The sequence below is a fragment of the Nothobranchius furzeri genome, chromosome 7 (assembly GCF_043380555.1).
Source record: "Nothobranchius furzeri strain GRZ-AD chromosome 7, NfurGRZ-RIMD1, whole genome shotgun sequence".
Lineage (NCBI taxonomy): Eukaryota > Metazoa > Chordata > Actinopteri > Cyprinodontiformes > Nothobranchiidae > Nothobranchius > Nothobranchius furzeri.
The window spans coordinates 26963304-26988065 of record NC_091747.1 but is presented as its reverse complement, the minus strand read 5'-3'; the positions used below and the strand labels follow the sequence as shown (position 1 = coordinate 26988065).

The 24762-nt window shown below is 47.0% G+C and overlaps 1 protein-coding gene across 4 annotated transcripts in view; it reads left to right on the top strand.

Annotated features, from left to right (window-relative positions):
• Nucleotides 1-24762, top strand: part of ttn.2 (titin, tandem duplicate 2) — a 215954-nt gene that overhangs the window by 130235 nt on the left and 60957 nt on the right. For all 4 annotated transcript variants that reach the window (XM_070552978.1, XM_070552977.1, XM_070552976.1 and 1 more), the window contains 48 exons: nucleotides 21-136; nucleotides 220-519; nucleotides 3321-3620; nucleotides 3694-3799; nucleotides 3921-4117; nucleotides 4189-4494; nucleotides 4576-4729; nucleotides 4913-5037; nucleotides 5130-5248; nucleotides 5349-5529; nucleotides 6761-7063; nucleotides 7146-7667; nucleotides 7775-8077; nucleotides 8165-8321; nucleotides 8394-8536; nucleotides 8622-8740; nucleotides 9928-10105; nucleotides 10214-10498; nucleotides 10591-10884; nucleotides 10969-11268; nucleotides 12453-12761; nucleotides 12848-13074; nucleotides 13218-13532; nucleotides 13661-13775; nucleotides 14348-14656; nucleotides 14733-14914; nucleotides 14988-15117; nucleotides 15203-15354; nucleotides 15547-15694; nucleotides 15781-16001; nucleotides 16223-16319; nucleotides 16394-16690; nucleotides 16928-17227; nucleotides 17323-17637; nucleotides 18201-18424; nucleotides 18515-18665; nucleotides 18741-19022; nucleotides 19095-19397; nucleotides 20396-20701; nucleotides 21379-21660; nucleotides 21894-22081; nucleotides 22169-22280; nucleotides 22357-22495; nucleotides 23148-23311; nucleotides 23394-23545; nucleotides 23785-23941; nucleotides 24032-24313; nucleotides 24389-24688. In XM_070552978.1, coding sequence (XP_070409079.1) covers nucleotides 21-136; nucleotides 220-519; nucleotides 3321-3620; nucleotides 3694-3799; nucleotides 3921-4117; nucleotides 4189-4494; nucleotides 4576-4729; nucleotides 4913-5037; nucleotides 5130-5248; nucleotides 5349-5529; nucleotides 6761-7063; nucleotides 7146-7667; nucleotides 7775-8077; nucleotides 8165-8321; nucleotides 8394-8536; nucleotides 8622-8740; nucleotides 9928-10105; nucleotides 10214-10498; nucleotides 10591-10884; nucleotides 10969-11268; nucleotides 12453-12761; nucleotides 12848-13074; nucleotides 13218-13532; nucleotides 13661-13775; nucleotides 14348-14656; nucleotides 14733-14914; nucleotides 14988-15117; nucleotides 15203-15354; nucleotides 15547-15694; nucleotides 15781-16001; nucleotides 16223-16319; nucleotides 16394-16690; nucleotides 16928-17227; nucleotides 17323-17637; nucleotides 18201-18424; nucleotides 18515-18665; nucleotides 18741-19022; nucleotides 19095-19397; nucleotides 20396-20701; nucleotides 21379-21660; nucleotides 21894-22081; nucleotides 22169-22280; nucleotides 22357-22495; nucleotides 23148-23311; nucleotides 23394-23545; nucleotides 23785-23941; nucleotides 24032-24313; nucleotides 24389-24688 — 10667 coding nt within the window. The remainder of the gene's footprint in view (nucleotides 1-20; nucleotides 137-219; nucleotides 520-3320; nucleotides 3621-3693; nucleotides 3800-3920; nucleotides 4118-4188; nucleotides 4495-4575; nucleotides 4730-4912; nucleotides 5038-5129; nucleotides 5249-5348; nucleotides 5530-6760; nucleotides 7064-7145; nucleotides 7668-7774; nucleotides 8078-8164; nucleotides 8322-8393; nucleotides 8537-8621; nucleotides 8741-9927; nucleotides 10106-10213; nucleotides 10499-10590; nucleotides 10885-10968; nucleotides 11269-12452; nucleotides 12762-12847; nucleotides 13075-13217; nucleotides 13533-13660; nucleotides 13776-14347; nucleotides 14657-14732; nucleotides 14915-14987; nucleotides 15118-15202; nucleotides 15355-15546; nucleotides 15695-15780; nucleotides 16002-16222; nucleotides 16320-16393; nucleotides 16691-16927; nucleotides 17228-17322; nucleotides 17638-18200; nucleotides 18425-18514; nucleotides 18666-18740; nucleotides 19023-19094; nucleotides 19398-20395; nucleotides 20702-21378; nucleotides 21661-21893; nucleotides 22082-22168; nucleotides 22281-22356; nucleotides 22496-23147; nucleotides 23312-23393; nucleotides 23546-23784; nucleotides 23942-24031; nucleotides 24314-24388; nucleotides 24689-24762) is intronic.

The window sequence follows — 24762 nt, the reverse complement described above, 5'->3', positions numbered from 1 at the left end:
CATAAGTTTTATCTTTTCAGAGTCAAAGGTCTTCCTACCAGAAAGAAGTACAAGTTCAGAGTACTTGCTGAAAACTTGTCTGGAACTGGAAAACCAAGCCAAGAGACAGATCCGATCCTCGTCAAGGATCCAATTGGTACAAATGACTTTGTTTTCTCTCAGAGAATTTCAGTTCTTCAGTTCCAGTTTTTAACACAACCATGATGGCTCCGTTTTCAGATCCTCCATGGCCTCCTGGTAAACCCACAGTCAAAGATGTAGCTAAGACTTCCTGCTTCCTGATGTGGACCAAACCTGAGCACGACGGCGGAGCTAAGATCGACAGCTACATTATCGAGATGTTGAAGAGCGGGACCTCTGACTGGATTCATGTAGCAGAGAACATCAACCTGTTGGAGTTTTTCCTGAAGGGTCTGATGGAGAAACAGGAGTACTCGTTCAGAGTGCGAGCTGTTAACGTGGCCGGAGAAAGCGAGCCCAGTGAGCCCAGTGACCCGGTGCTCTGTAAAGAGAGACTGAGTAAGAAAGCATGGCCCTGAAGTAAACAAGCATGTTAAATGATGCTGTGTAGAAGTCAGTCTAGTCCAGTGTTGGGAGTAACGCCGTTTAAGTATAACGGCGTTTCTAACGGCGTTCTTTTATAGGTAACGGAATAATCTAATTAATTACTTTTCCCGCCGTTGCAACGCCGTTACCGTTACTGGGGACGGAAGGTTGTGCGTTACTATGTGCTTGTCGAACGTTGAGCAACAGCGTGAGGCTTTCTGACCGCCACACTTCAGCTGCAGTCAGGGAGAGAGAGGTGTCGGTAACGCACTTACAAACACGATGATGATTGGCCGGGTGGGCGGAGACCCTCACGGTCTCATTCGCTGCATGCTGTAGTGTAGACACAGAAAGTGATGGTAATAACGCCGTTTAAAATAACCACGTTAATAAAAAAATATTTATTTCTGTAACGAGCAAACTAATTAATTGCCGTCTTCTTTCATCAAAACGTCGTTTCTGTTACTGACAAGAAAATGCGTGCGTTAAGCAGCGCTATGTGTTGAAGCTGTCATCAGCTGATCAGGAGCTAAAGAGGTAGATGTTTTCATCCAAGCGCATCGTGGCCGTGAAGAACGAGGAAGACGTGATGAATATCTACGGCTGCAGGTGTGGATCTGCAGCCGTGCCCTTCTTAGCGTGACAGCGGGACGTCCCGAAGGTCCGCTCACCTGTTCACCGCTCAGACGTCCTGATCTTCTGCCTTCCTAGATCATCCAGCTGTAACCTGTTTCTGATCATGTGTTTAGTCCCGCTGTAACACTGGTGCATCAGTCTCAGACGTCATGGAGCTCAGGTGTTATTAGATCTACCTGTGTGTGTTTACCACCCAGCTTCAGCTCTTCTGTGGTTGGGTCTGACCCAAGTTAGTAAATGTAAGTCCTCCATCAGATCTGTGCCTCTTCTAGTGTCATTTTAAAGGATATTTATTTATTTATTTAACCGTTACTAGATTACCAGCAACAGAAATGCTGCTAAAACACACAATTATGTGAAACTGGAAAAATTAGAATACTGTGCAAAATTACATTTATTTCTGTAATTCAACTAGACCGAGAGACCATTTAAAGGCACGGGAACCTTTACAGGTGTTTCTATTAGCAATTTTAAATTTTAGCTGATTGGGGTCTTGTTAAATATTACACAGAGACCTTTTAATAGTCTAGATAAGTGTAATGTTCCTGTTAGCAGTTCCTCCTGTAAAGTGCTTATTTATTTAAATTATTCAGGTTTATAAAAAAACATTTGGACATACATTTTATTATGTTCAGTCATTAGTCATTTATATTTCACTATTGTAGTAATTCTTGCATGCTTTAATGAAAAAAGTAACTAAGTAGTTATTTTTGTTGGTAATTAGTTACTTTTATGATCTTGTAACTCAGTTAGTAACTGAGTTACTTTTTTGACAAAGTAATCAGTAACTATAACTAATTACTTTTTTAAAGTAACATTCCCAACACTGGTCTAGTCTATGTTGGAGCTTTCATAACTAAACAAGGACCAGGACCAGGACCGACAGCCGAGAGACTGTAATGCATGTACGAAAAAACTAACTGATCCATCCATCCATAGTTCATTTGTAAAGCACTTCTAAAACACAGCATTGCAGCTGACCAAAGTGCTGTACATACAAGACAAAGCGATTACAAAAGTGGAAGACAAAACTAGGCTAGCGCGAAAAACTAACCACAGAGGAGACAATACAATAAAGCAAGTGTTACAATTGTAGTAATAAAAACATGTAAAAGCCCGTGATAAAAGCAAAACAATGGGTAGGGGAGGCTGCAGTTACAGGGAGCAATTTTAGGAACCGAAGGCCATGCTGCAGCAGTGGGCTTTTAGTCACGCTTTGAGTTTGTGTAATGATCGTGAAGTCCTGATGTGCAGGTGTAGACTTTAAAAAGTCTTTCTGGCAGTCGCCCCTCTTATATTGCACATGACTAACATGAGCCTGATCTCTGGTATGGTCCCGGACAATTTTAAAAAGGCAGTTGCACAACCTCTGCTGAAAAAAGCCTGGACTGGATGCATCGCTGCCTGCAAACTACAGGCCTATTTCAAAGCTTCCCTTTTTAAGTAAGGTACTAGAGAAGTGTGTTTACCACCAGCCCTTAGTTTTTATTGGTGGGAATGGCATTTTTGAGACCTTTCAGTCTGGTTTCAGTGCTCTACACAAGCGCTGAGACTGCACTGGTTAGAGTGCTCAGTGACCTTTATTTAGCAGCTGATAGCGATGTAGCGTTATTAAGATCCTATAAAAACAACCTCTTCTGATTATAATATCTGGACCTAATAAAAGTGTAAGAATATACAACTATATTCCACTACAGCGGTAATTTTGTGTTGTTACTTCTGCTGGACCTCACGGCTGCTTTTGACATGATAGATCATGATGTGCTGCACCACCGTCTCCAACACAAGCCTTTTGCTTTCTTTTATAATTGATCCTCTTTATAACAATTTTCCTCATCTTTTAACAATATATCTAATTAGCCTTTCTACATGACCTATTTACTCATCCTTTATTAGGACTTTGTTACATTTTGTCACTGACCTGGAGATCTTATGAACAACAAATCCCTAATTTTCTGGAAATAAAGCACCTTGAATCTTGAATGCAATCTCAAGGTCTCCCTAGAAAAAGAGGCTTTTTAACTCATTGGGATTTTCTACCAGACTGAATAAAGGTTAAGTAAACGCTGATGACTTTCTGCATGTTTAAGATAACCAGTGAAGCTGACCTTAAGAGATATCTGTCTGAAACCCTTTAGACCCCCCCTCAGCGCCTCGCTGGCTGGAGGTTGTGAGCATCAGCAAGAACAGTGCAGATCTGAAGTGGTCGGCTCCAGAGCGTGATGGAGGATCACGTGTCACCAACTATGTGGTAGAGAAGCGTGACGTCCGGCGTAAAGGCTGGCAAGCAGTGGACACTACTGTCAAGGAGCTGAAGTGCACCGTGGCGCCTCTCAATGAGGGAGCACTCTACGTGTTCCGCGTTGCTGCAGAGAACGCTGTTGGAGTTGGACCGTTCTGCGAGCTGGAGGACTCTGTGCTGGCCAAGGATACATTCAGTGAGTTGGAGGAGTGTGTAGGAACCCCCCACCCCACTTAGCAGCATCAGTGATGAGACTCTGTTTGTTGCAGCTACTCCTGGGCCACCTTATGCACTCTCTGTCAACACTGTGACCAAGAAATACGTGGACCTAGAGTGGGAGGCACCAAAGAACGATGGTGGCAGGCCGATACTCAGGTGCTACCTACCCTCCCCCACACTTTTCACCCATGTCTCTTTATGTTCTTCTGTAGCTCTAACATGTCTCTGGAGAAGGTCATTAAAGTTTATTTCCTCTTCTGGTGCTGACATGTTCCAGGTACTCAATTGAAAAGAAAGAGAAACTTGGAACCCGCTGGGTGAAATGTGCCAAGACATCAGGTCCAGACTGTAAATACAGAGTAACAGACGTGATTGAGGGAACGGAGGTCCAGTTCCAAGTCCGTGCTGAGAACGAGGCTGGTGTTGGACACCCTAGTGAACCCACAGAGATCCTAACCATTGAAGATCCAACAGGTTAGAGTGGTGATAATGCGACTAGTTGTATTTCTATTTCCTTTTTTCTAAACCTGTCCTGTCCTTTTAAGGTTCCCCATCACCACCCATTGAGCTGCATGTGACCGGAGCCACCAGAGACTTCTTGTCCATTGCCTGGAAGCCTCCACAGCGGGACGGTGGCTCTCCCATCCGCGGCTACCACATTGAGATGTGTGAGGCCGGAACAGAGAAGTGGATGAGGGTCAACTCCCGTCCAGTTAAAGAGCTGAAGTACCGTGTGGAGGAAGGCGTGGTCCCTGAGAAGGAGTACATTCTGAGAGTTAGGGCCATCAACGCTGTTGGAGAGAGTGATCCCTCCGATATTTCTGAAAATGTCTTCGCTAAGGATTCAGACTGTAAGAGCAGGAAGCACCAGGTTTACTCAGCGTTTGTGAAAGAATAGGGGCTATTTAACATCTTTATTCGTGTGGCTCCAGGTAACCCTACACTGGAGTTCCAAACTCTGGACCTGGTGGTTGTGGAAACTGAGAAACTTCATATTCCAGTCCCCTTCAGAGCCGTGCCTTCACCCAAAATCACTTGGCACAAGGATGGCAAGGAGCTGAAGGCTGACGAGCACTTCAGCTTCAGGTCAGGAAGAGTCTCAAACCTCCATATAGTTCTATGTTACTGATCAAAATGGAGTTTAGAACATAACATGAACAGTTAGACTAGACGTAGTTGGCATCGACGTCTAGTGAACACTAAAGTTTCTTAGCTAAATTCAGTTTTATGTGTGTGAGCAGACCTGATGTAGTGTTTTCTGCTCCACAGGCGTGAGTATACTTCCTGTCATCTGGAGATTGACAGCAGCATTCACCCTGATGCTGGAGTCTATAAAGTCACTCTGGAGAACAAACTGGGAAGTGCCAGTGCCACCATTAATGTTAAAGTCATAGGTAACCCTAACCAGACACATTCAAGTCTTCAGGTCAGTCTCATAACGTGTCATCCATCTAGCTTATTCTTTAATGTGTCTTTGTGTCTTCAGGACTTCCTGGACCCTGCAAGGATATTGTGGCCTCTGAGATCACAAAGAGCTCCTGTAAAGTGTCCTGGGACCCTCCAGATTATGATGGCGGCAGCCCAGTCCTACACTATGTCCTTCAGGTCTGAGAGGGTCATCACATCTTAAGTTTATTATCTGGATTTCTGACTCTCATGAGCTTGTGTTTCTTTGTTTTTTTGTTATTCTTACGATGGTGTGCAGCGCCGGGAGGCTGGCAGGAGGACATATGTCAACATGATGTCGGGAGAGAACAAGGTGTGCTGGACCGTGAAAGACCTCATCCCCAATGGGGAGTACTACTTCAGGATCCAAGCCGTCAACAAGATTGGAGGAGGAGAATTCATCGAGCTGCGCAACCCTGTCATCGCTGAAGACCAAAAACGTACGGGAAAGTTTTTTTATTCAGATGTGCTTTGGGAAATATTGGTTTTTGAAGTTCAATGTGGGTGAAAGGTATCTATGATTCTTGGTTTCTTAGCTTTTCCACCCAAGACTGCCCTAGTGGAGCACCTAATTCATCTCAGGTTGTGGGTTTAATCCCAGCTGCTGTGTCCCAAATGATGCTGCTGTCTGTTAAATGATCTACAACTCAAACTAAGTTAACCATGGAAGTCTCAGGATAAAAAAACAGCTTTTCTCAAGATGAGATGGTTTAGTAACTGGAGCTAAAGAGCTGCATGGACTAAAGAAGTTAGAAACATGTCCTCTACCACTCTGACCTGGATTATTGTGTCTCAGCAGAATTAAATTTTAACTCCGAGCTCTCCTGAGAATTAAAAAATCTCTAAACATAAATATTTAAAACTGTGCTGAATCAGAGAGAAATGTATTCGTTTAAACCCTCTAAAGCTTGGCGCTAACAATAAGCTAACTGCAGTTAACACGATTCATTAGCTGGAATTGGCCAAATGAAAAATCGCTATTGACTTATTTTGGTTCAAGGCCAAAATGTAGTTTCATCAACTTACTGGAGGAAAACACTGAGGGTTTTGGGGAGCTCTCCTTCTGGTGACCCCCTTCTTCTGCTGGGGACCTTGGACACTCACATGGGCAATGGTTGGGAGCAATGGCCCCACCAATCTCAACCCTGGTGGTGTTTGTTATTGGACTTCTGTGCTGTCTTGGATTATTTGTAATTAACATCATGTTCAAGTATAAAGATATCCATATGTGCTTTTGGCACCAGGATACCTTAGGCCACAGTTCGATGATCAAATTTGTTATCATCTCATCGCATCCGCGGCGTCATATCGGGGCTGAGTTTTCAACTAACCAGTGCCAGGCGGTGAGTTGGCTCTGGTGGTGAGAGAGGATGTTGTTCAGGCCTGGCAGGCCCAAACATAGTGTGAGGGTCTGCTGAGAACATCTGGCAGAGTCTCCTGTCAGAAGGATCTTCAATTACCACCTCCAGCAGAGCCTTCCGGAGGAGGTGGGGACTTTGGTGGGGACGTTGGTTGACGCGGCTCTGCATTATCACGTGGACATTGGGGGCCAGTTCCACTGGACTGACAGACTGGGGTGGCGGTCCCCCTATTTAAAAAGGTGGACCACAGAGTGTGTTCCAACTACAGAGGGATCACCTAGTGGTTTAAAGTAAAATGCCTTCTTTTTAGATGCTCCTGACCCTCCAGTTGATGTTGAGACCCATAACCCCACGTCCAGCACAGTCACCCTGACCTGGAAGCCGCCCATGTATGACGGCGGCGCTAAGATCATGGGATACATTCTGGAGAAGCAGCAGAAGGGCGAGGACGAATGGAAGAGGTGCAACGACTTTTTGGTCCCTGTTCTGTCCTACACCGTTAGAGGACTGACGGAGGGCAAGAACTATACTTTCCGAGTCAAATCAGAAAATGCTGCCGGCATCAGCGAGCCTTCCCGCAACACTCCATTCGTTAAGGCCTCAGACTCCATCGGTAAGGTTCATATTCTTTTTCTGTAACTGGGCCACTGGGTTTTTGGACAATGATTCAGTTTTTGATTTTCTGACCTTTTCAGATCCTCCAAAGGTTTTCCTCAGTGGCAGTTTGCAGTCTGGTCTCAGCGTGAAACGCGGCTGTGAAATTTGCCTGGATGCCAACATTTCAGGTTCACCGTACCCTCAGATTACCTGGTACTGGAACAACCAGTTGATCCAGCCTGAACCACTTCGCAAGAGGCCTGAAAAACCTCTGAAGAAGAAGGCAGAGAAAAAAGAGGAAGAAAAGAAGGAGGAGGAGACAAAGACAGAGAGCGGAGCTGAGAAGAAAGAGGAGAAGGAGGTAGAGGTGAAGGAGGAAGAAAAGAAAGAGGGAGGAGAGATCAAGGAGGACAAGAAGCAAGAAGAAGAAGCTGCTGAACCAGATACAGAGGAACCTGACTATCCAACTATAAATGAACGCCTGAGTATTGACAACAGTCAACGGGGCTTGTCCTCCGTCGTCATCAGAGACTCTGTTCGCCCTGATCATGGTGTCTACGTAATAAAGGTGGAGAATGACCATGGGATCGCCTCAGCAACTTGTGAGGTGAACGTGCTTGGTAAGTGAACAACAAACATTTGCATGAGCACAGACTGAGAATTCCTAATGACGTCTAAACCAGCTGTCTGGAGACTGAGCCTGAGTTCACATCTACTCTGTCTACAGATGCTCCCGGTCCCCCGGTCAACTTGAGATTTGAGGAAGTGAGAAAGAACTCTGTTGTCTGTAAGTGGGATCCTCCTCTGGATGACGGAGGCAGCGAAGTCCTCAACTACACCCTAGAGAAGAAAGATAACTCAAAAATGGAGTTTGGCTGGAGCTGTGTAACCTCCACTCTGAGAGGCTGCCGATACTTGGTGCCCAAACTCATCGAGAAGAAAGAGTATATCTTCAGGGTTGTGGCAGAGAACAAATTTGGACCTGGTCCCCCCTGCGTTTCCAAGCCCCTCATTGCCAAGAACCCCTTTGGTATGCTCACACAGATGTTTACTGATTAAAGCATTTTGTTGGTCAGGCACATTCAGGTGTTTTGATGTCCCATCTCATTGTCCTTAGAACCACCTGAGGCTCCTGAAAAGCCAGAGATTGATGACATCACAGCCAATAGCATGTTGGTCACTTGGAATGAACCGAATGATAACAGCAGCCCCATCCTGGGATACTGGGTGGAGCGTAGAGAGATAAACAGCTCGCACTGGGCACGTGTCAACAGGTTAGGAAATGCCAGATTAACAACGACTGTGTTTGGAGGTGACAGTAATATTTCCTTCCTCTCTGACCCTAGGGAAATTGTCCCAGACACCAAGCTGAATGTTGGAGGGCTGCTGGAAGGACTGACGTACATCTTTAGGGTGGCAGCTGAAAACCAGGCCGGCCCTGGGAAGTTCAGCAGCCCTTCTGAACCTAAGAGGGCCCATGCTCCAATTTGTATGTAATCTGTACTATACATTAGAGTCTGCAGGGTATTGATGAGTCTTAAAAACATGTTAATGTGCTTGTTTTGACCTTGAAGTGCCTCCTGGACCTCCCATTGCTCGTGTAGTGGCTACCACTGACCACTCTATTGAGGTTGAGTGGGATCCACCTGCTGATAATGGTGGAGGAGAGATCCTGGGATACCAGGTGGATAAGGTCAGAACATTTAGTCCCTTCTGATAACTTTTTATTCAGTTATTCATTATTTAACATCTTTTGTAGGTTCTTTCTGTGTTTGTCTTTAAATTCCATTTTTAGTTGTTTTTAAACACAGATAAGGTTTTTCTTTGCCTTGCTGACGTTTCGTTTGTGGCTCCAAACATCTTCAGAGCTGACGCTGATGGGGCGTCACTTCCTACTCGGTTTATCCTTTCCGAGTTGGTCAGGCACATTCAGGTGTCCTCTGCTGCCCGCGGATAAACGGAGTAGGAATTGACGCCACCATCAGCGTCAGCTCTGAAGATGTTTGGAGCCGCAAACGAAACGTCAGCAAGGCAAAGAAAAACCTTATCTGTGTTTAAAAAAAAAACAAAAATGGAATTTATTATTCAAGTTTATTTCTATCGCGTCAAATCAGGACCAGAGTCGTCTCAAGCACCTTCACACAGTAAACATTCCAGCACAGGTCAGGTCATTAAGCCAATCAGTAACAAGTTTCCTATATAAGGAACCCAGCAGGTTGCATTGAGTCACTCACACACACACACACACGCATGCACGCACGCACGCACGCATGCACACACACACACACACACACACACACACACACACGCACGCACGCACGCACGCACACACACACACACACACACTAAGTAGTGTTTCTATGGTTATATTGTGATTTCTTAGTAAATATTCTATTTGGTGAGAGATAAACTTTATTGTATTTATCCTAGTGAATCTATAATTAAACGGGTAAACTGGTAGTAGCACATTTAATGTCAAAGAGAGTAAAATGTTATTATCAGGAGAGGGAGAATGTTTAAGTGGTTAGCAGCAGTGTTCAAGCCGATGGCCCCCTCCATGAGGCCACCACAGCTCAGCAGAGCATCATTGTAGCTTCTTCTGGGGAGAAAAACACTTAGAGAGAAAATAAAGTTAACAGCTGAAATTGCAGAAAATAGTACAGTTAAAGAGCAGATTGTAGAAGAAAGTAGTCAGTGTGTCCTCCAGCTAAGCCTATAGCAGCATAACTACAGAGATAACCCTGGATGACCTAGCCTTTTAGATGGTTGCTGACCTAATATTTGCTTTCAGCATATGTTGGTGCAGATGCTAATCTGAAACTTCAAACTGTAATCAGTTACAGTGGAACTGATGTTTTGATTGATTCTGTGGTTCCTCAGGCAATAGTTGGAACGAAGGACTGGTCCAGATCTACAGAGCGCCCCTGGAGGACTCATGCCTTCACAGTCTATGGAGTGCGTGAGGGAGCAAAATACTCCGTCAGAGTCATTGCCTGCAATGCTGCAGGAGAAGGAACACCTGGGTTCACAGAGTCTGTGATTGTAAAGAATCCAGCAGGTCAGCTGACATTTTACTGACTTTTTACTGAATCAAACATTTTAGGTCATTTATGTGCATTAACACTTTGTTGTTTCATTCTTTTAACACTATTTTGGAATTCTTCAGAGACACCAGTGATCCAAATGAGCCTTGCTGTCAAGAACGGAATAGTCATCAGAGCTGGAGAAACACTCCAGGTACCTGCCACAGTCACAGGTAAACCTTACCCATTCATCACCTGGACCAAGGATGATGGGAAACTTGACAAAGACCGTGTGGAGCTCCTCAGTGAGGGCAATGACAGCATCGTCTCCATCAAGAACGTCCAAAGGAATGACTGTGGAAAGTATCAGATTTCTGCTTGTAACCCTAGTGGTATCAAGACTGCATGGACCAGAGTGGATGTGGTCGGTGAGTAAAAATCCAAGTAGTCTTCAGAACTTTGTCATATCTCTAACAATGATGCCCAACAAGCTAACACATTGCCATGCATCGTATTTCAGATGTTCCTGGACCTGTCACAGATCTGAAGCCAGTCGTCGTTACTCGTAAGATGATCTTCCTGAACTGGGATGACCCTGCAGATGATGGAGGCAGTGACCTCACAGGCTTTGTTGTGGAACGAAGAGATGCCAAGATGCACACATGGAGACAGCCTATTGAAACAGCTTCGTCCAAGTGTGAGTGTGTGGGTATCATGGAAGGACAGGAGTACTTTTTCCGTGTCATCGCCAAGAACAAGTATGGTATGGGTCAACCCGTGGAGCTGGGACCAATCAAAGCCATAGACCCACAGGGTGAGTGCTGCAAATGTTTACAATCTGTACGTCAATACTTGAGCTCTGAATTAGTACATGAAACACATTGTGGTGATTCTGTAGGTCCACCATCATACCCTGAGAAGTTCCACTACACAGAGCGCACCAAGAACTCCATCACATTGGCCTGGAGGCCACCTCGAAATGATGGTGGCAGTCCCGTTATTGGCTACTTTGTTGAAAAGAAAAGACAGGACAAGCAAGCCTTTGAACCTTGCAACACGGAGATTTGCCCTGACATGACCCTGACTGTGGAGGGCCTCGAGGAGGCCTGGATGTACGAGTTCAGAATTAAGTGTGTTAATCTCATTGGAGAAAGCGAGCCGTCAATTCCACTGACTGTGGTCATCCAGGACGATGAAGGTGAGGTCCGGTACTGCTCACTAGGGATGTAATGATGCTTTGAGAATCTATTTGAAATCTGTGCTAACTAGTTTAAATATCCATCGTTGTAGAAAAAAGGAAAATCATTCACAACGGTCACAAATATTACGTGATATGGCATGCTTGCTTGTGACAGGCATTAATCAGAACAGAGGCAAGTAGGGATGCAACAAATCATTATTACTAATGATCTGTTATCTGTTTGGATGGGTTTGGCATGCACGCGGTCCGCAGATTGGTCATGGTGAGAGCGTAGCCGCTACCTGTTTACTCCAGAGCAGAAATGAACAGGGGTGGTCATAACGGAGGAGAGGAGCTTGAAAATCCACCTGCATCATTTCAGTCGTATGTGTGGGGGCGTTTTGGCTCCCCTGTAAAATACAATAATGATCCACACACACACACACACACACACACACACACACACACCTCCGATTGTTGGAAAGGAGAGGGGTGGTACGTGAAACATGCCTTGGACAATTATCACATATAGGTGGTGAGACCTGTGAATATTGTTGGGGACAAGTCTGTCAAAGAGGGAAAGGTGAGATGACAAGTGAACACAGGAGGTCACCCAGAGAGTGTGTCTTGTAGGGCAAGCCGTTTTGACAACTAATCAGCATTCAGACCTCTCCTCAGTAACTCCTGCTTTTATAGCAAGTTGCACATTCAGCAGAAAAGTTTGCACAACAAAATAGAGTGCAAAGCTTTTTGTTTTTCTGTTCTTTTTCTTTCTGCTGGTCTAAAAAACGACCCGATCTGTGACTGAAAACCGTGATACGATCCAAACCGCGAGATCATTCATCAGTCGCGCCGCTACAGGCAAGCGTGGCTACAGCAGGCTACTTCGAGACGCTCCAGTTTGAAGTCAGCAGTGTGGCAGCATTTTGGCTTCTCCATGTTTACAAATGAAAAGGGTGAACGAAATACCGACAAGACAAAAATCGTTAAAAAAATACTGAATCGTGAACTTAAAATTGGGAATCCAATTTAATCGTGGCTTGAGTGAATTGTTTCATCCCTACTGCTAACCATTCTCAGTGCATGAACATCAATGATCTTAGGACAAAATTATGGTAGTCAGGTGCTCGGTGACTACGGGTGTTGATCTGTTTTCTGCCCTCATGTGCTTATTTTCTCCGTGTTGAATCTTTTTCTTTCAGTGGGTCCTGAGGTTCACATGCTCAAGCACTTTAAGGCAGACTGCATCACTGTGAAGAAGGGTGAACCAATTGAGATTCCCGCTAACATCATTGGACTCCCTATCCCAAAGATCGAGTGGTCCAAAGACGATGTGGTGATTGAGAAGCCCACTGAGACCCTGCTGATCGACACAGAGGTGACTGGAAGGCTGAACGCTAAGACCATGCTGACCATTCCAGCAGCCAATCGGAGGGACCGGGGTTACTTCATGGTGTCAGCTTCCAACAACATGGGCTCAGCCCATCACACCATCTATGTAATGGTGCTGGGTGAGTGAGCCACCAACAGGCCGGCAGCTTAAACAAACCTAAACTGTAATGTTTGTGTCCTGAATGAACTTCTGCTTTCCTCTTAGACCGACCCACTCCACCCAGGAATCTGAGTGTCTCAAACATCAGAGCAGAGTCTTGCTACCTGAACTGGGACCCACCCACGGATGATGGCGGCAGCGAGCTGACCAACTACATTGTTGAGAGAAAGGAAGTAATGAAAGACCAGCCTGAGGTGGAGGAAGGACAAGAGGCTCTGGCGATGCCGCAATGGGAGGAGGTCAACAGCAGCGTCATTGAGAGGAAGTTTGGGGTATGTTCCTGTTATTATGACTACATTCAATTCAATTCAAATCAATTCAAATTCAATTCAAAAATACTTTATTAATCCCAGAGGGAAATTGATTAAGGTGTAAGATATAAAAACAGCTGACTGTGGGTCTTTTTCTTCTGCAGGTATGGAACTTGGAAACTAACAAGACCTACTTGTTCCAAGTCAGAGCCCAGAACCGCTATGGTAAATCTGATCCTTGCACAACGGAGGAAGTCCACATCACAGACCCCTTTGGGCTTCCTGGCCCACCAGAGAAACCAACTATTTCAGAATACTCCAAGACCTCCATGACACTAACTTGGCAGCCTCCCAGAGAGACCGGAGGTTCAATGATCACCGGCTACTGGCTGGAGAAGAGGGAGAGAGGCACTGACTACTGGGCCAAAGTTAATAAGATGCCAGTGACCAAGAGGGGTGTAAAAGGCTGGGAGTACCAGGTAAGCCGCTGGAGCTTTAACTTGCTCACCTGGCAAATGTAAAATCGATATGAATCCAGTTTAGCTCAACCAACAACCAATCTCAGGATTCAAAAACAGGTGTAATCCTTCTTCTCTGTGTGAACCAGGTGACACGTCTCTTTGAAGGAACTGAGTACGAGTTCAGGGTTGCAGCCAGTAATTCAGCTGGAACTGGACCATTCAGCGGACCTTCTGACTCTGCTTTTGCTGTTGATCCTATCAGTGAGTAAATCCACCTGTCTGCTAGCGCCTGCGTTCAGGGACAAATGTGCTTTTTATCAAATGTCTGATTTTAGCCCAAAAAAACTTGGGGCAGCAGCAGCTCAGGAGGGAGAGCGGGTATCCAGTAGTCAGAAGGTTGCAGGTTCAATCCCGGCTCCAACCAGAGAATGCTGCTGTTGTGTCCTTGGGCAAGACACTTAACCCACCTTGCCTGCTGGTGGTGGTCAGAGGGACCGGAGACGTGTGTTCGGCAACCTCGCCTCTGTCACTTCGCCCTAGGACAGCTGTGGCTACACCGTAGTTCATCACCACCAGCGTGTGAATGGGTGAATGACTGATTGTGTTGTGAAGCGCCTTGGGGGCTGTAGAACCCTAAGAAGGTGCTATACAAATACAGACCAGTTACCATAACTGAATGTTCTGCTATCAGTCCTCCTGACCGTGATGGGACTTGCTGCTCGGAGACGATCTGTGTCGTGAACCGGAGCTTAAGAAATAAATTGAACTGCAAGCTTAGATTTTGGATACAGTTATCAAAGTTTGTTAAACCAAATAATTGCTTTCCATTTCAGCTCCTCCAAGCATGCCTGCTGCTCCTGAAATTGCTGATAAGACCAAGCACAGCGTCACTCTGTCCTGGAAGCCACCTGAGAGTGATGGTGGAAGTCCCATCAAGGGCTACATCATTCAGATCCAAGATGAGGGCTCATCAGAGTGGCACCGGATCAATGACATTGACAGCTTGCATCCCACCACAGAGTTCACCGTGCCCAGCCTCAGAGAGCTGAAACGCTACCGCTTCAGGATTATTGCTGTCAATGACATCGGAGAGTCTGACCCCAGCCCACGGACCAGTGAAGTTCTGGTCGAGGATGTCCAACGTATGTCTGACATCTTCAACAGATCTCAATGTTTTTGTCTTTCCTCTTTACGTTTGTTTATTTGGTTTCTGGACAGTTCCTCCTCTCATCACAATTGAGGTAATGGCGGAAGACCTGGTGAATATTCGGGCTGGAGATTCGATCAGGATACCTGCCACCATCAAGGGCCGTCCTGTTCCCAAGGTGACTTGGGACTATGAAGGCAAAGCCAAGTCCCACAAGAAGAACAAACTGCACATCCTACCGGTGGACTCTGAGGTTAGAGCTTCACAGAAACACCACAGCTTCTGCTATAGAGGTCAGACCTGCTCATGCAGTTTGTTGTATCCAGGTGGAGTCCACAGACACCACATCCATTGTGAACATCCCCATCAGTCTGAGGAGCCACTCTGGACGCTACACAATCACCGCCAAGAACAAGTCTGGACAGAAACACGTCAACGTCAGGGTCATTGTTGTTGGTATGTGTTGATCATGGCAGAAATTCTCGACGTGTCTGAGTTAAGCCTAACCCCATATCTAAATAACATTTGCTTTGGGTTGCAGATGTTCCTGGACCTCCAAAAGATCTGAAGGTCACTGATGTCACTCGTTCCACCATGAGGTTGATCTGGAAGCTCCCTGATACTGATGGAGGAGAGAGAATCAAGAGCTACTTTATTGAGAAGAAGTCAGCCATTGACAAGGCCTGGACTAAGGTGAACGCTCACCTGTGAAACATCAGATCAGATGTTTCAGCAAATGTTTTAATCCCATTTTACTTTAGTTACCTTAAGGCTGCTGTAATCATTACAAAGTGTGAGCCCACCAACTCAGCTCCTCACAAACGCTGTGAGCTGTAAATGAAATGGACCGGCACAGCTAACACACGTTCCTCCGTGGTTCCTCAGGTGAATGCAGCTTGCGCTAGCCAGGCCTTTGTGGTTCCAGGCCTTCTGGAGGGTCAGGATTACTTGTTCAGAGTGCGTGCGGAGAACAGGTTGGGATTCGGCCCGTTCACTGAAACAACGGAGCTTGTTCGAGCCAGAGATCCCATCTGTAAGGACACATCTGTTACTCCAGCTTAACACGCCTAACTCTCATCCTTCAGGAAGTAATCAGTCCTCCTAAACTTCTTCCCACAGACCCCCCTGACCCACCAACCAAGCTGAAGGTCAACCTGATAACAAAGACCACGGTGACTCTGAGCTGGGAGCCCCCCAAAAACAACGGTGGCTCTCCTGTGAAGCATTACATCATTGAGCGTTTGAGCTGGGACACCAGCGGCAAGGAGAAGGAGACCTGGAAACAGTGCAACAAGAGAGATGTGGAGGAGCTGACGTTTGTGGTGGAAGACCTGAAGGAGGTTGGTTCTTGTTTTCCTTTCCCTTCCAGAGAGTTCTGAGGTCTTTGGGACCAGACTCCTTTATCTTGATGAAATTCTCTTTACGTCAGAATTCATGAGAACTGTTTGAATTGGGGTTTGTTAGTTTCTATGTTCAGAAACTGAAAACAGAGATGAACCACGTGGAACCTCAAGATTAACACATCCAAGAATGTGATGTTGATTCTTGTGTGGATCTGCAGGGGGGGGAGTATGAATTCAGGGTGAAAGCCGTGAACAATGCCGGACCCAGCCGACCCTCTGCCACCGTGGGACCCCTAGTTATCAGGGATCAGACATGTGAGTGGCACGCCTCCAAAACACCTCCGTCTTCAAGGTTCTGGTTGTAGCTGAATGTAACGGTCCTCTTGCAGGTCCTCCTACCATTGAGCTGCGAGAGACCATGGAGGGAGAGGAGGGATGTGACGTCAGCATCGTGGCTAAGATCAGCGGCTGTCCTTTCCCAACGCTCACTTGGAATAAGGCCAGCCTGGCCAAACCCGAGGAGAAGGCTGCTGTCCAGTATGACCAGCATCTTAACAAACTGGTGACCCAGGACAAGTGCACACTTCTCATTCAGCAGGCCAGCAGACACGACAGCGCCCTCTACAGTCTGGTGGCCACCAACAGTCTGGGTTCAGCCACTAAGGACGTCAAGCTGTCAGTGCTGGGTGAGACGAGCAAATAGCAATCCCTCATGTGCTGACTCATTATGGTCCAGTGGATTCCTGTTCAAGGCACTGCAGTTAGATTACTGAAAAGTAATCCTGGGCCTTCTAAACTGTTAAATCTGCCATTCTTCACACCGACTATTTGCTTGCAGAAATTCTTTGAGTAAACTTGTGACAAATAGCAGAAGTTCTGATGTGAATCCATTCTGACCCATCCCCCCCACCCCACCCCCGTAGGACCTCCGGGCCCACCTGTTGGACCAATCACATTCACTGAGGTGTTTGCCGAGAGGATCGGCCTGGCCTGGAACCCTCCCACAGACGATGGAGGCTCCAAGATCACCAACTACGTTGTTGAGAAGCGTGAAGACAACAGGAAGTCCTGGGTCCATGTCTCAAATGACCCTAAAGACTGTGCCTATGTGGTGACACGTCTCACGGAGAACCACGAGTACGAGTTCAGAGTCATGGCCCAAAACAAGTTTGGAGTGGGGCCACCACTGATCAGTGAGCCAGAGAAGGCCAGAAACCTTTTCAGTAAGTTCAGAGCCGCTCCATCAGACCTACAGAACCTCTTACTCACTTCAGTTTGAGTCCACAGAGACATGAACCTCTGATTTGTCTCTGCACAGCCGTCCCAGGTCAGTGTGAAAAACCAACAGTAACTGATGTCTGTCTGGAGTCCATGACTGTCAACTGGGACGAGCCCAAGTATGATGGCGGATCCTCGATCACCGGCTACTTCGTTGAGAAGAAGGAGACCACCTCCAAGCGCTGGACCCGTGTGAGCCGCGAACCAATCCGAGCTCTCCCTCTGGGCAACAACTGGGATGTGACAGGTCTTCTGGAGGGGGCATTGTACCAGTTCAGGGTCATAGCTGTCAATGCTGCTGGCTGTGGGCTGCCCAGCATGCCCTCTGACCCTGTACTCTGCAGGGACCCCATAAGTGAGTCAACTCCTCTCACATCAGTTACCTGCACTCACCTGACGCAGGGGTGGGGAACCCTGGTCAATGGAGGACCGCTATCCAGCATATTTTAGTTTCAACCCTGATTCAAGACACCTGATTTCAATCAGCAGGTGATCAACAGGCTTCTGCAGAGCCTGATGAGCTGCTGAACAGGTGAACCGACCACTGAATCAGAAGTGTTGGAGCAAAGACATGCAGAGTACCGGTCCTTGAGGACCAGGGTTCGCCACGCCTGGCCTGACCCATCGGTCTTATCTTTGTGATGTTTAGTCGTGTTTTATTGGTCATTTAGAGCTTCACCTTTGTGAAGTTGTTACTTTTCTCTGTGATTTGTCGTGAACGTGGTTTCAGGACAGTACCACTCCACAGAATTCACTAGTTTATCCTGAGAACAGCCAATCAGAGCTCCATTACCAGAGGCTATCGACAACAATTGTGGGTGTTAAACCCCTCAGACAGTAAAGCTGCTGGATTACCCACTTTATGTGTTTTCTCAATATTTTAGCATGAAATCGTAACATTTGGCTGTTTGTGTACAGAACCTCCAGGCCCACCCACCCCAAAGGTGACGGACTGGACCAAGTCAACAGTGGAGCTGGAGTGGATCCCTCCTCTGATAGATGGAGGATCTAAGGTGACCGGCTACATTGTTGAGTTCAAAGAGATAAACAAGGAGGAGCAGGAGAAGAAAGCTCAGAGGAAGCTGCTGCTGAGCGACACTGAAGAAGACAAGGAGCCTGAAAGTGATGAGAGCTGGGCAAAGGTAAATGAAAACAAACGAACAAAAGGAGGTCAAAGTTCAGCTCCTGACTCAAAGTTCAGCTCCTGACGGTGTGTGTGTGTCTGTCTGCAGGCCAAGGACACGGAGATCAGAGGCACCAAGTTCGTGGTGACTGATCTGAAGGCAGGAGGTCTGTACCAGTTCAGAGTACGAGCCGTGAATGCTGCAGGGGTGGGAGAACCTGGAATGGTGTCTGAGCTGATTGAAGTCAAAGACAGAACTAGTAAGGGTCCAGCACCATTTTGTCTCACATGGAAGGAGATGTGGACCCATTAACTGTAACTGTCTTGACCCCCAGTTCCTCCTGAGATGGACCTGGATGCCTCAGTGAAGGAGAAGGTTGTTGTTCATGCCGGGGGCACCATCCGCATCATCGCCTATGTGTCCGGGAAACCTGCCCCGCTGATCACCTGGTGCCGTGACGATGGCGAGGTGCCCAAAGAAGCAACGGTGGAGACGACAGGTATCTCCAACTCTCTGGTGATTAAGAACTGCAGACGCCAACATCAGGGTATGTACACGCTGAGCGCCAAGAACGAGGGAGGTGAGAGGAAGAAGGCCATCATCGTTGAGGTCCTTGGTGAGTGGGAGGTGGGGTGATGTGCATTTAACAGCTTTACAAATCTTCTAACATAATTACTTGTTCCTTCAGACGTTCCTGGACCTGTTGGTCTTCCTTTCGCCGGTGAGAATTTGACCACAGACTCTTGCAAGCTGACTTGGTACACACCTGAGGATGACGGTGGCTCCACCATTACCAACTACATCCTCGAGAAGCGGGAGTCTGACCGCATGGGCTGGACCTCAGTGTCCTACACGGTGACGAGAAACAATGCTGTCGTGCAGGGCCTCATAGAGGGCAAGGCCTACTTCTTCAGGATCGCAGCAGAGAACATCATCGGGATGGGCCCCTTCACCGAGACTGATAAAATGGTGCTCATCAAAGACCCCATCTGTGAGTGGTCAGATTTCTGGGTGATTTATGAAGGTGTGGTCGGCAAAAAGACACCGAACAGTGATTTCTAAATCTAAATCCTGTAGTTAGAACCAAAGCTCTACAAACGTAGTTTCAAAGCGAGCCTGTCCTCTTTATGTCAGCGAATCGGATGTGGTTCCTAGAATGAATGAATAGACAGAAAGTTCTGGCGTTAGTCTGGGTTGTGGAAGGATGGGACAGCAGAAGTGTTCATTATAGGTGGCCATCTCTCCTCTGATTGGCTAACATGAACACAACTCCTCCAATGCCTCCATTTGCTCTGCGACGTTGATGTTTTACCTCCATAAATAACACGAGTCTGACAGAAGCTCTGTGGGGTTACTAATGCTAACGGTTAGCTTCTACTTGTCGGGATGCACTCTGCTTTCTCCATCTCCCACGGTCGTGAGCCTTGGGGTGTGACTCTAGCTCTGTGTGGCTTTTCCGGCCCGAGCTTTCCCTCATCAGTGGCTAATAAAAGCACATGTGGGAAGAAGACGGGACAACAGCAGCTCAGGAGGCAGAGCGGGTTGTTCAGTAGAAGGTTGCAGGTTTGATCCCGGCTCCGACCAGAGAACGCTGCTGTTGTGTCCTTGGGCAAGACACTTAACCCACCTTGCCTCCTGGTGGAGGTTGGAGGGACTGGTGGCGCCTGTGTTTGGCAACCTCACCTCTGTCAGTGCACCCCAGGGCAGCTGTAACTACATGGTCGCTCATCCCCATCAGCGTGTGAATGTGTGAATGAATGATGGTGTTGTGAAGCACCTTGGGGGGCCCTAAGAAGGTGCTATACAAATACAGACCATTTACCATTTCAGCCTGCACTTTAAACTCTGTGACCAGTTATATTTAAGAAAGAACAATGATGCAGTTCTCGGTGAAACCTCAATAATCCACTAGCCTACTAAGTAAAACTTTTATCTGTTGTAGTAAAACATGAAAGTGTATTTATTTATTAATGTTTGCATTTTATCCAGCTGTTCCAGAGCGTCCAGAGGACCTGATCATCACCGCCATTACCAAAGACTCCGTTTCTGTCGCCTGGAAACCGCCTAAATATGACGGCGATGCTGAGGTGACTGCATATGTCCTCGAGTCCCGAATGGTTGGTCGTGACAGTTTCACACGGATAGGTGGAGAGGACAAGTTGATGGACAGGAAGTTCACTTTGAAGGACCTGAAGGAAGGCTCGAGTCATGAGTTCAGAGTCTCTGCCGTCAACCAGGTGGGACAGGGCAAGCACTCGTTCCCCACTAAACCGGTGCAGTGCAAGGACGAGCTGGGTGAGTGACCTGGTTTACCATCAAGAACTGGAAACTGCATGTAAATTACTCCATTACTCAAAGCTTAGCAGAATATCACTCATGTAGTAGTACTCAAGTTCCACAGTGCCCCGTGTGATTGGAATTGAGTGGCCCCTAGTATTTTTATAGCATTAGACATCCGCTTAAAGAACAAGTCACCCCAAACAACTTATTTTGCTGATAAACTATGTAAATGATGTCTAATTGTGCTGCAGGCATGTGTGAGTAAAATTATAGCACTAGCGCATCTACCTAAAACTGTCAATGTTGCACCGTCTTCAGGTAAAAACTTTGCACTAAATTTGAATTTTAATCTGCCAGTGGTGTTGGCCTAGAGGTACACTATGATGCTAGCTGGTACGTTATGATGTCACTGTGCCGTGAGCCTGTGTGTATTTGTTAGCGGCTCCGCCCTCTCGGTCTGCTAGGCAACAGCACTGGTTGCATTTTTCAAACAAGAAATGGGAGTGGAGTAAGACTCTGGTAGGGGGTGACTTGCTCTTTAAGAAAAACCTGCTTCCAGCCGTATCAGTATATGTTTCCACATCCATGTGGTGCCCTCTGAGGATTTAATATTCCACTAGAGTCAGAGGAGACCATACATTAGTTGTTTTTCAGTTAAAGGGTGAATCTTAAACTGCTTCTGCTTGCTTCAGAACCTCCCACTCTGGACCTGGACTTCAGGGAGAAGATGGTGGTAAAGGTGGGAGACCCATGCATGCTGTCAGGAAGTTTCAGTGGAAAACCGGCTCCTGCTGTCGCTTGGATAAAGAATGACGAGGAGCTGAAAGCAGACGAAGAGCTCAGCCTCCACAGCACCACACGTCACATCAGCCTCAGCATCAGCAAGGCCAAACGGGAACACAGTGGCCGTTACTGCGTCAGCGTGGAAAACGCCGCCGGCGCTCGAACGGGAATCTGCACAATCATTGTGGTCGGTGAGTCGGAACACATGCAAGTGTGGAATAGCCACAACGTTTCAGAGAAATATCACACACACACACACACACACACACACACACACACACACACACACACACACACACACACACACACACACACACACACACACACACCTCTGATGTGTTAAACGTTTAAATACGGCCAAATTCTTAAAAGCCTAGAAGTGTAAACGATGGAAGCTCACCCGTGTGAATGTTTCTCCTGTCAGATCGTCCTCAACCACCAGAGGGCCCCGTTGTTTTCAACGAAGTGTACAGGAACTACATGATGGTCTCCTGGAAACCTCCTCTGGACGATGGAGGCTGTGCCATCTCCAACTACATCATTGAGAAGAGAGACACCAACCGAGACCTGTGGATGCCCGTCACCTCGTCCTGCACCAGAACAACCTGCAAGGTCAGCAGCTTTTAGGATTGGTTCAGATGTTCTGAATAATCACAGCAACAAACTGCTCTGGACATTCATGATCTTTCGTGGCTTCAGGTCCCAAAGCTGATCGAAGGCCGAGAGTACATCATCCGTATCATGGCTCAGAACATGTATGGAGTCAGTGACCCCCTACTGTCAGCAGAGGCCAAAGCCAGGGATGTCTTCAGTAAGTTTGCCTTCAATCAGTGAATGTAGCAACAAAGCCGAAGGCATTCTTACCACCAGGTGTGTTTATATCACAGAGGTCCCCGATGCTCCCAAACAGCCCATAGTGAAAGAGGTTTACCACGACTCCGCCCTGATCAGCTGGGAGCCACCTGCTGATGGAGGAAAGCCAATCACAGGCTACATCGTGGAGAGGAAGGAGACTAAGGCCAACAGGTACTCAGACAATAGCTGCAAAAACACTTCAACTTCCTTGTGTCCATCCATCTTGTACACCTGCTGGTCCATGCAGGGTCACGGGGGGCTGGTGCCTATCTCCAGCAGCCACCGGGCAAACAGGCAGGGTACTCCCTGGACAGGTGGCCAGAACATCATAGGGCAACACACACACACACACACACACACACACACACACACACACACACACACACACACACACACACACACACACACACACACACACACACACACACACACACCTAAGGACAATGCAGACAGACCAGTTAATCTGACAGTCAAGTGTTGGACTATGGGAGGAAGCCGGAGCACCCAGAGAGAACCCACGCATGCACAGGGAGAACACGCAGACTCAGTGCAGAAAGAACCCAGGTTGGGATTTGAACCCAGGACCTTCTTGCTGCAAGGCAGCAGCGTTAGCCACTGTGCAGCTCCAACTCCCTTTTATATGTATCCGAAATACTTTAAACATGTAGAGAAAATCTAACTAATCAAAAAACAGAACAAGTAAATTATCAATGTTCAAATCAAAACAAGGCAAGCAGCCTCCAACCAAACGTGAAACCCTCATTAACATCAGATCCAGTGGTTTATTAGGCCAGTAGATAAATTCATCATGCTGTGGCTGCAGGTGGATTTGCTGCAACACTGAAAGAATCCATCCTAAAGTGGAGTACTGGGTGACCGAGCTACTAAAGGGTTGTGAGTACGAGTTCAGAGTCAGTGCGGAGAATGAGGTGGGAGCTGGAGACACAAGTCCACCATCCAAACCTGTGTTTGCCAAGGATCCCATCGGTTGGTTGAACTCACTGAACCCATTTTAAACAACCTCATGATTTTAGCACCAACTCACAAAGACTACTTCTGACCTCTACAGTGAAACCCGGTCCTCCAGTCAACCTTCAAGCCATTGATTTCACCAAGGAGTCTGTGACTCTGTCCTGGGACCCCCCTACTGACACTGGCAGAGGAAAGATCTTTGGATACCTGCTTGAGTTCCAGAAGGCTGGAGAGGAAGAATGGCAGAAGGTGAGAACAGGTCGATGTTTGGTTGGTTTCCTCTTGGAACCCCACTAACCATAATGGGTACTCTGCAGACACTGCTAGATCCACGTATTCTCTTTTTATCCTAGAGGAAAACAAATACGTTCAGTTTTAGTGATACTGCCCCATTCGCACTCTTTGCATTTCATTTCACTTTGTCTAACCAAATATTCCAACACGTTTGAGCAACGTTGGTGTTAACCTTTGACCTTTTCAAACATCAGGTAAACCAGACCCCAGACTCTTGTCAGGAGACCAAGTTTAAGGTGATCAGCCTGGAGGATGGAGCTTTATACCGCTTCAGAGTTATGGCTGTGAATGCTGCAGGGGAGTCTGACCCAGCCAACCTGAAGGAACCAATCAGAGTGCAGGACAGACTAGGTGAATATACAGTGCTCTTAACCCTAATGTTTGAACATTCCTTTTTACTTCTCAGTCCATCTAAATTCATGTCGCTGCTTTTTGCTCCAGAACCACCGGAGCTCATCCTTGACGCCGGAATGACTCGGGAAGTGAAGGCTATGGCTGGCACGCACATCACACTGATGGCTACCATCAAAGGCGTCCCATTCCCCATTGTCATGTGGAAGAAGAACGATGCAGAGGTTCCCACCAGAGTTGACATCGAGACCAATCAAGTATGCACCAAGTTGGAGATGAGATTCTGTAACCGTGGTGACTGTGGAGACTACACCCTAACAGTGGAGAACCCAGCTGGATCCAAGACCGCTACAAGCACTGTTCTGGTTCTTGGTACGTGAAAAACAAAACATTAGAGTAGACACAATAGCAGGAGCCCTTCTTATGTGCATGCGTGTGTGTTTTCAGACAAACCTGGTCCCATTCAGCACCTCCGGGTATCTGATGTCAGAAGCGACTCTGCCTACCTGTCCTGGAAGGATCCAGAAGACAATGGTGGAACTCGCATCACTAACTTTGTGGTGGAGAAGAAAGACACAGCATCCACTCAGTGGGTGCCGGTCTGTTCCACCTCCAAAAAGCGCAGCATGATGCTGAAGCATCTGATGGAAGGAACATCTTATATGTTCAGAGTAGCGGCTGAAAATCAGTATGGCCGAAGCGAATTTGTTGAGACATCAAAAGCCATCAAAGCAATGAACCCTCTCTGTAAGTGACGACACAGGGACGAGCCTGCAAAACGGTGTTTCTTCATCAACGATCTTTCTTTAACTGTGTTTACG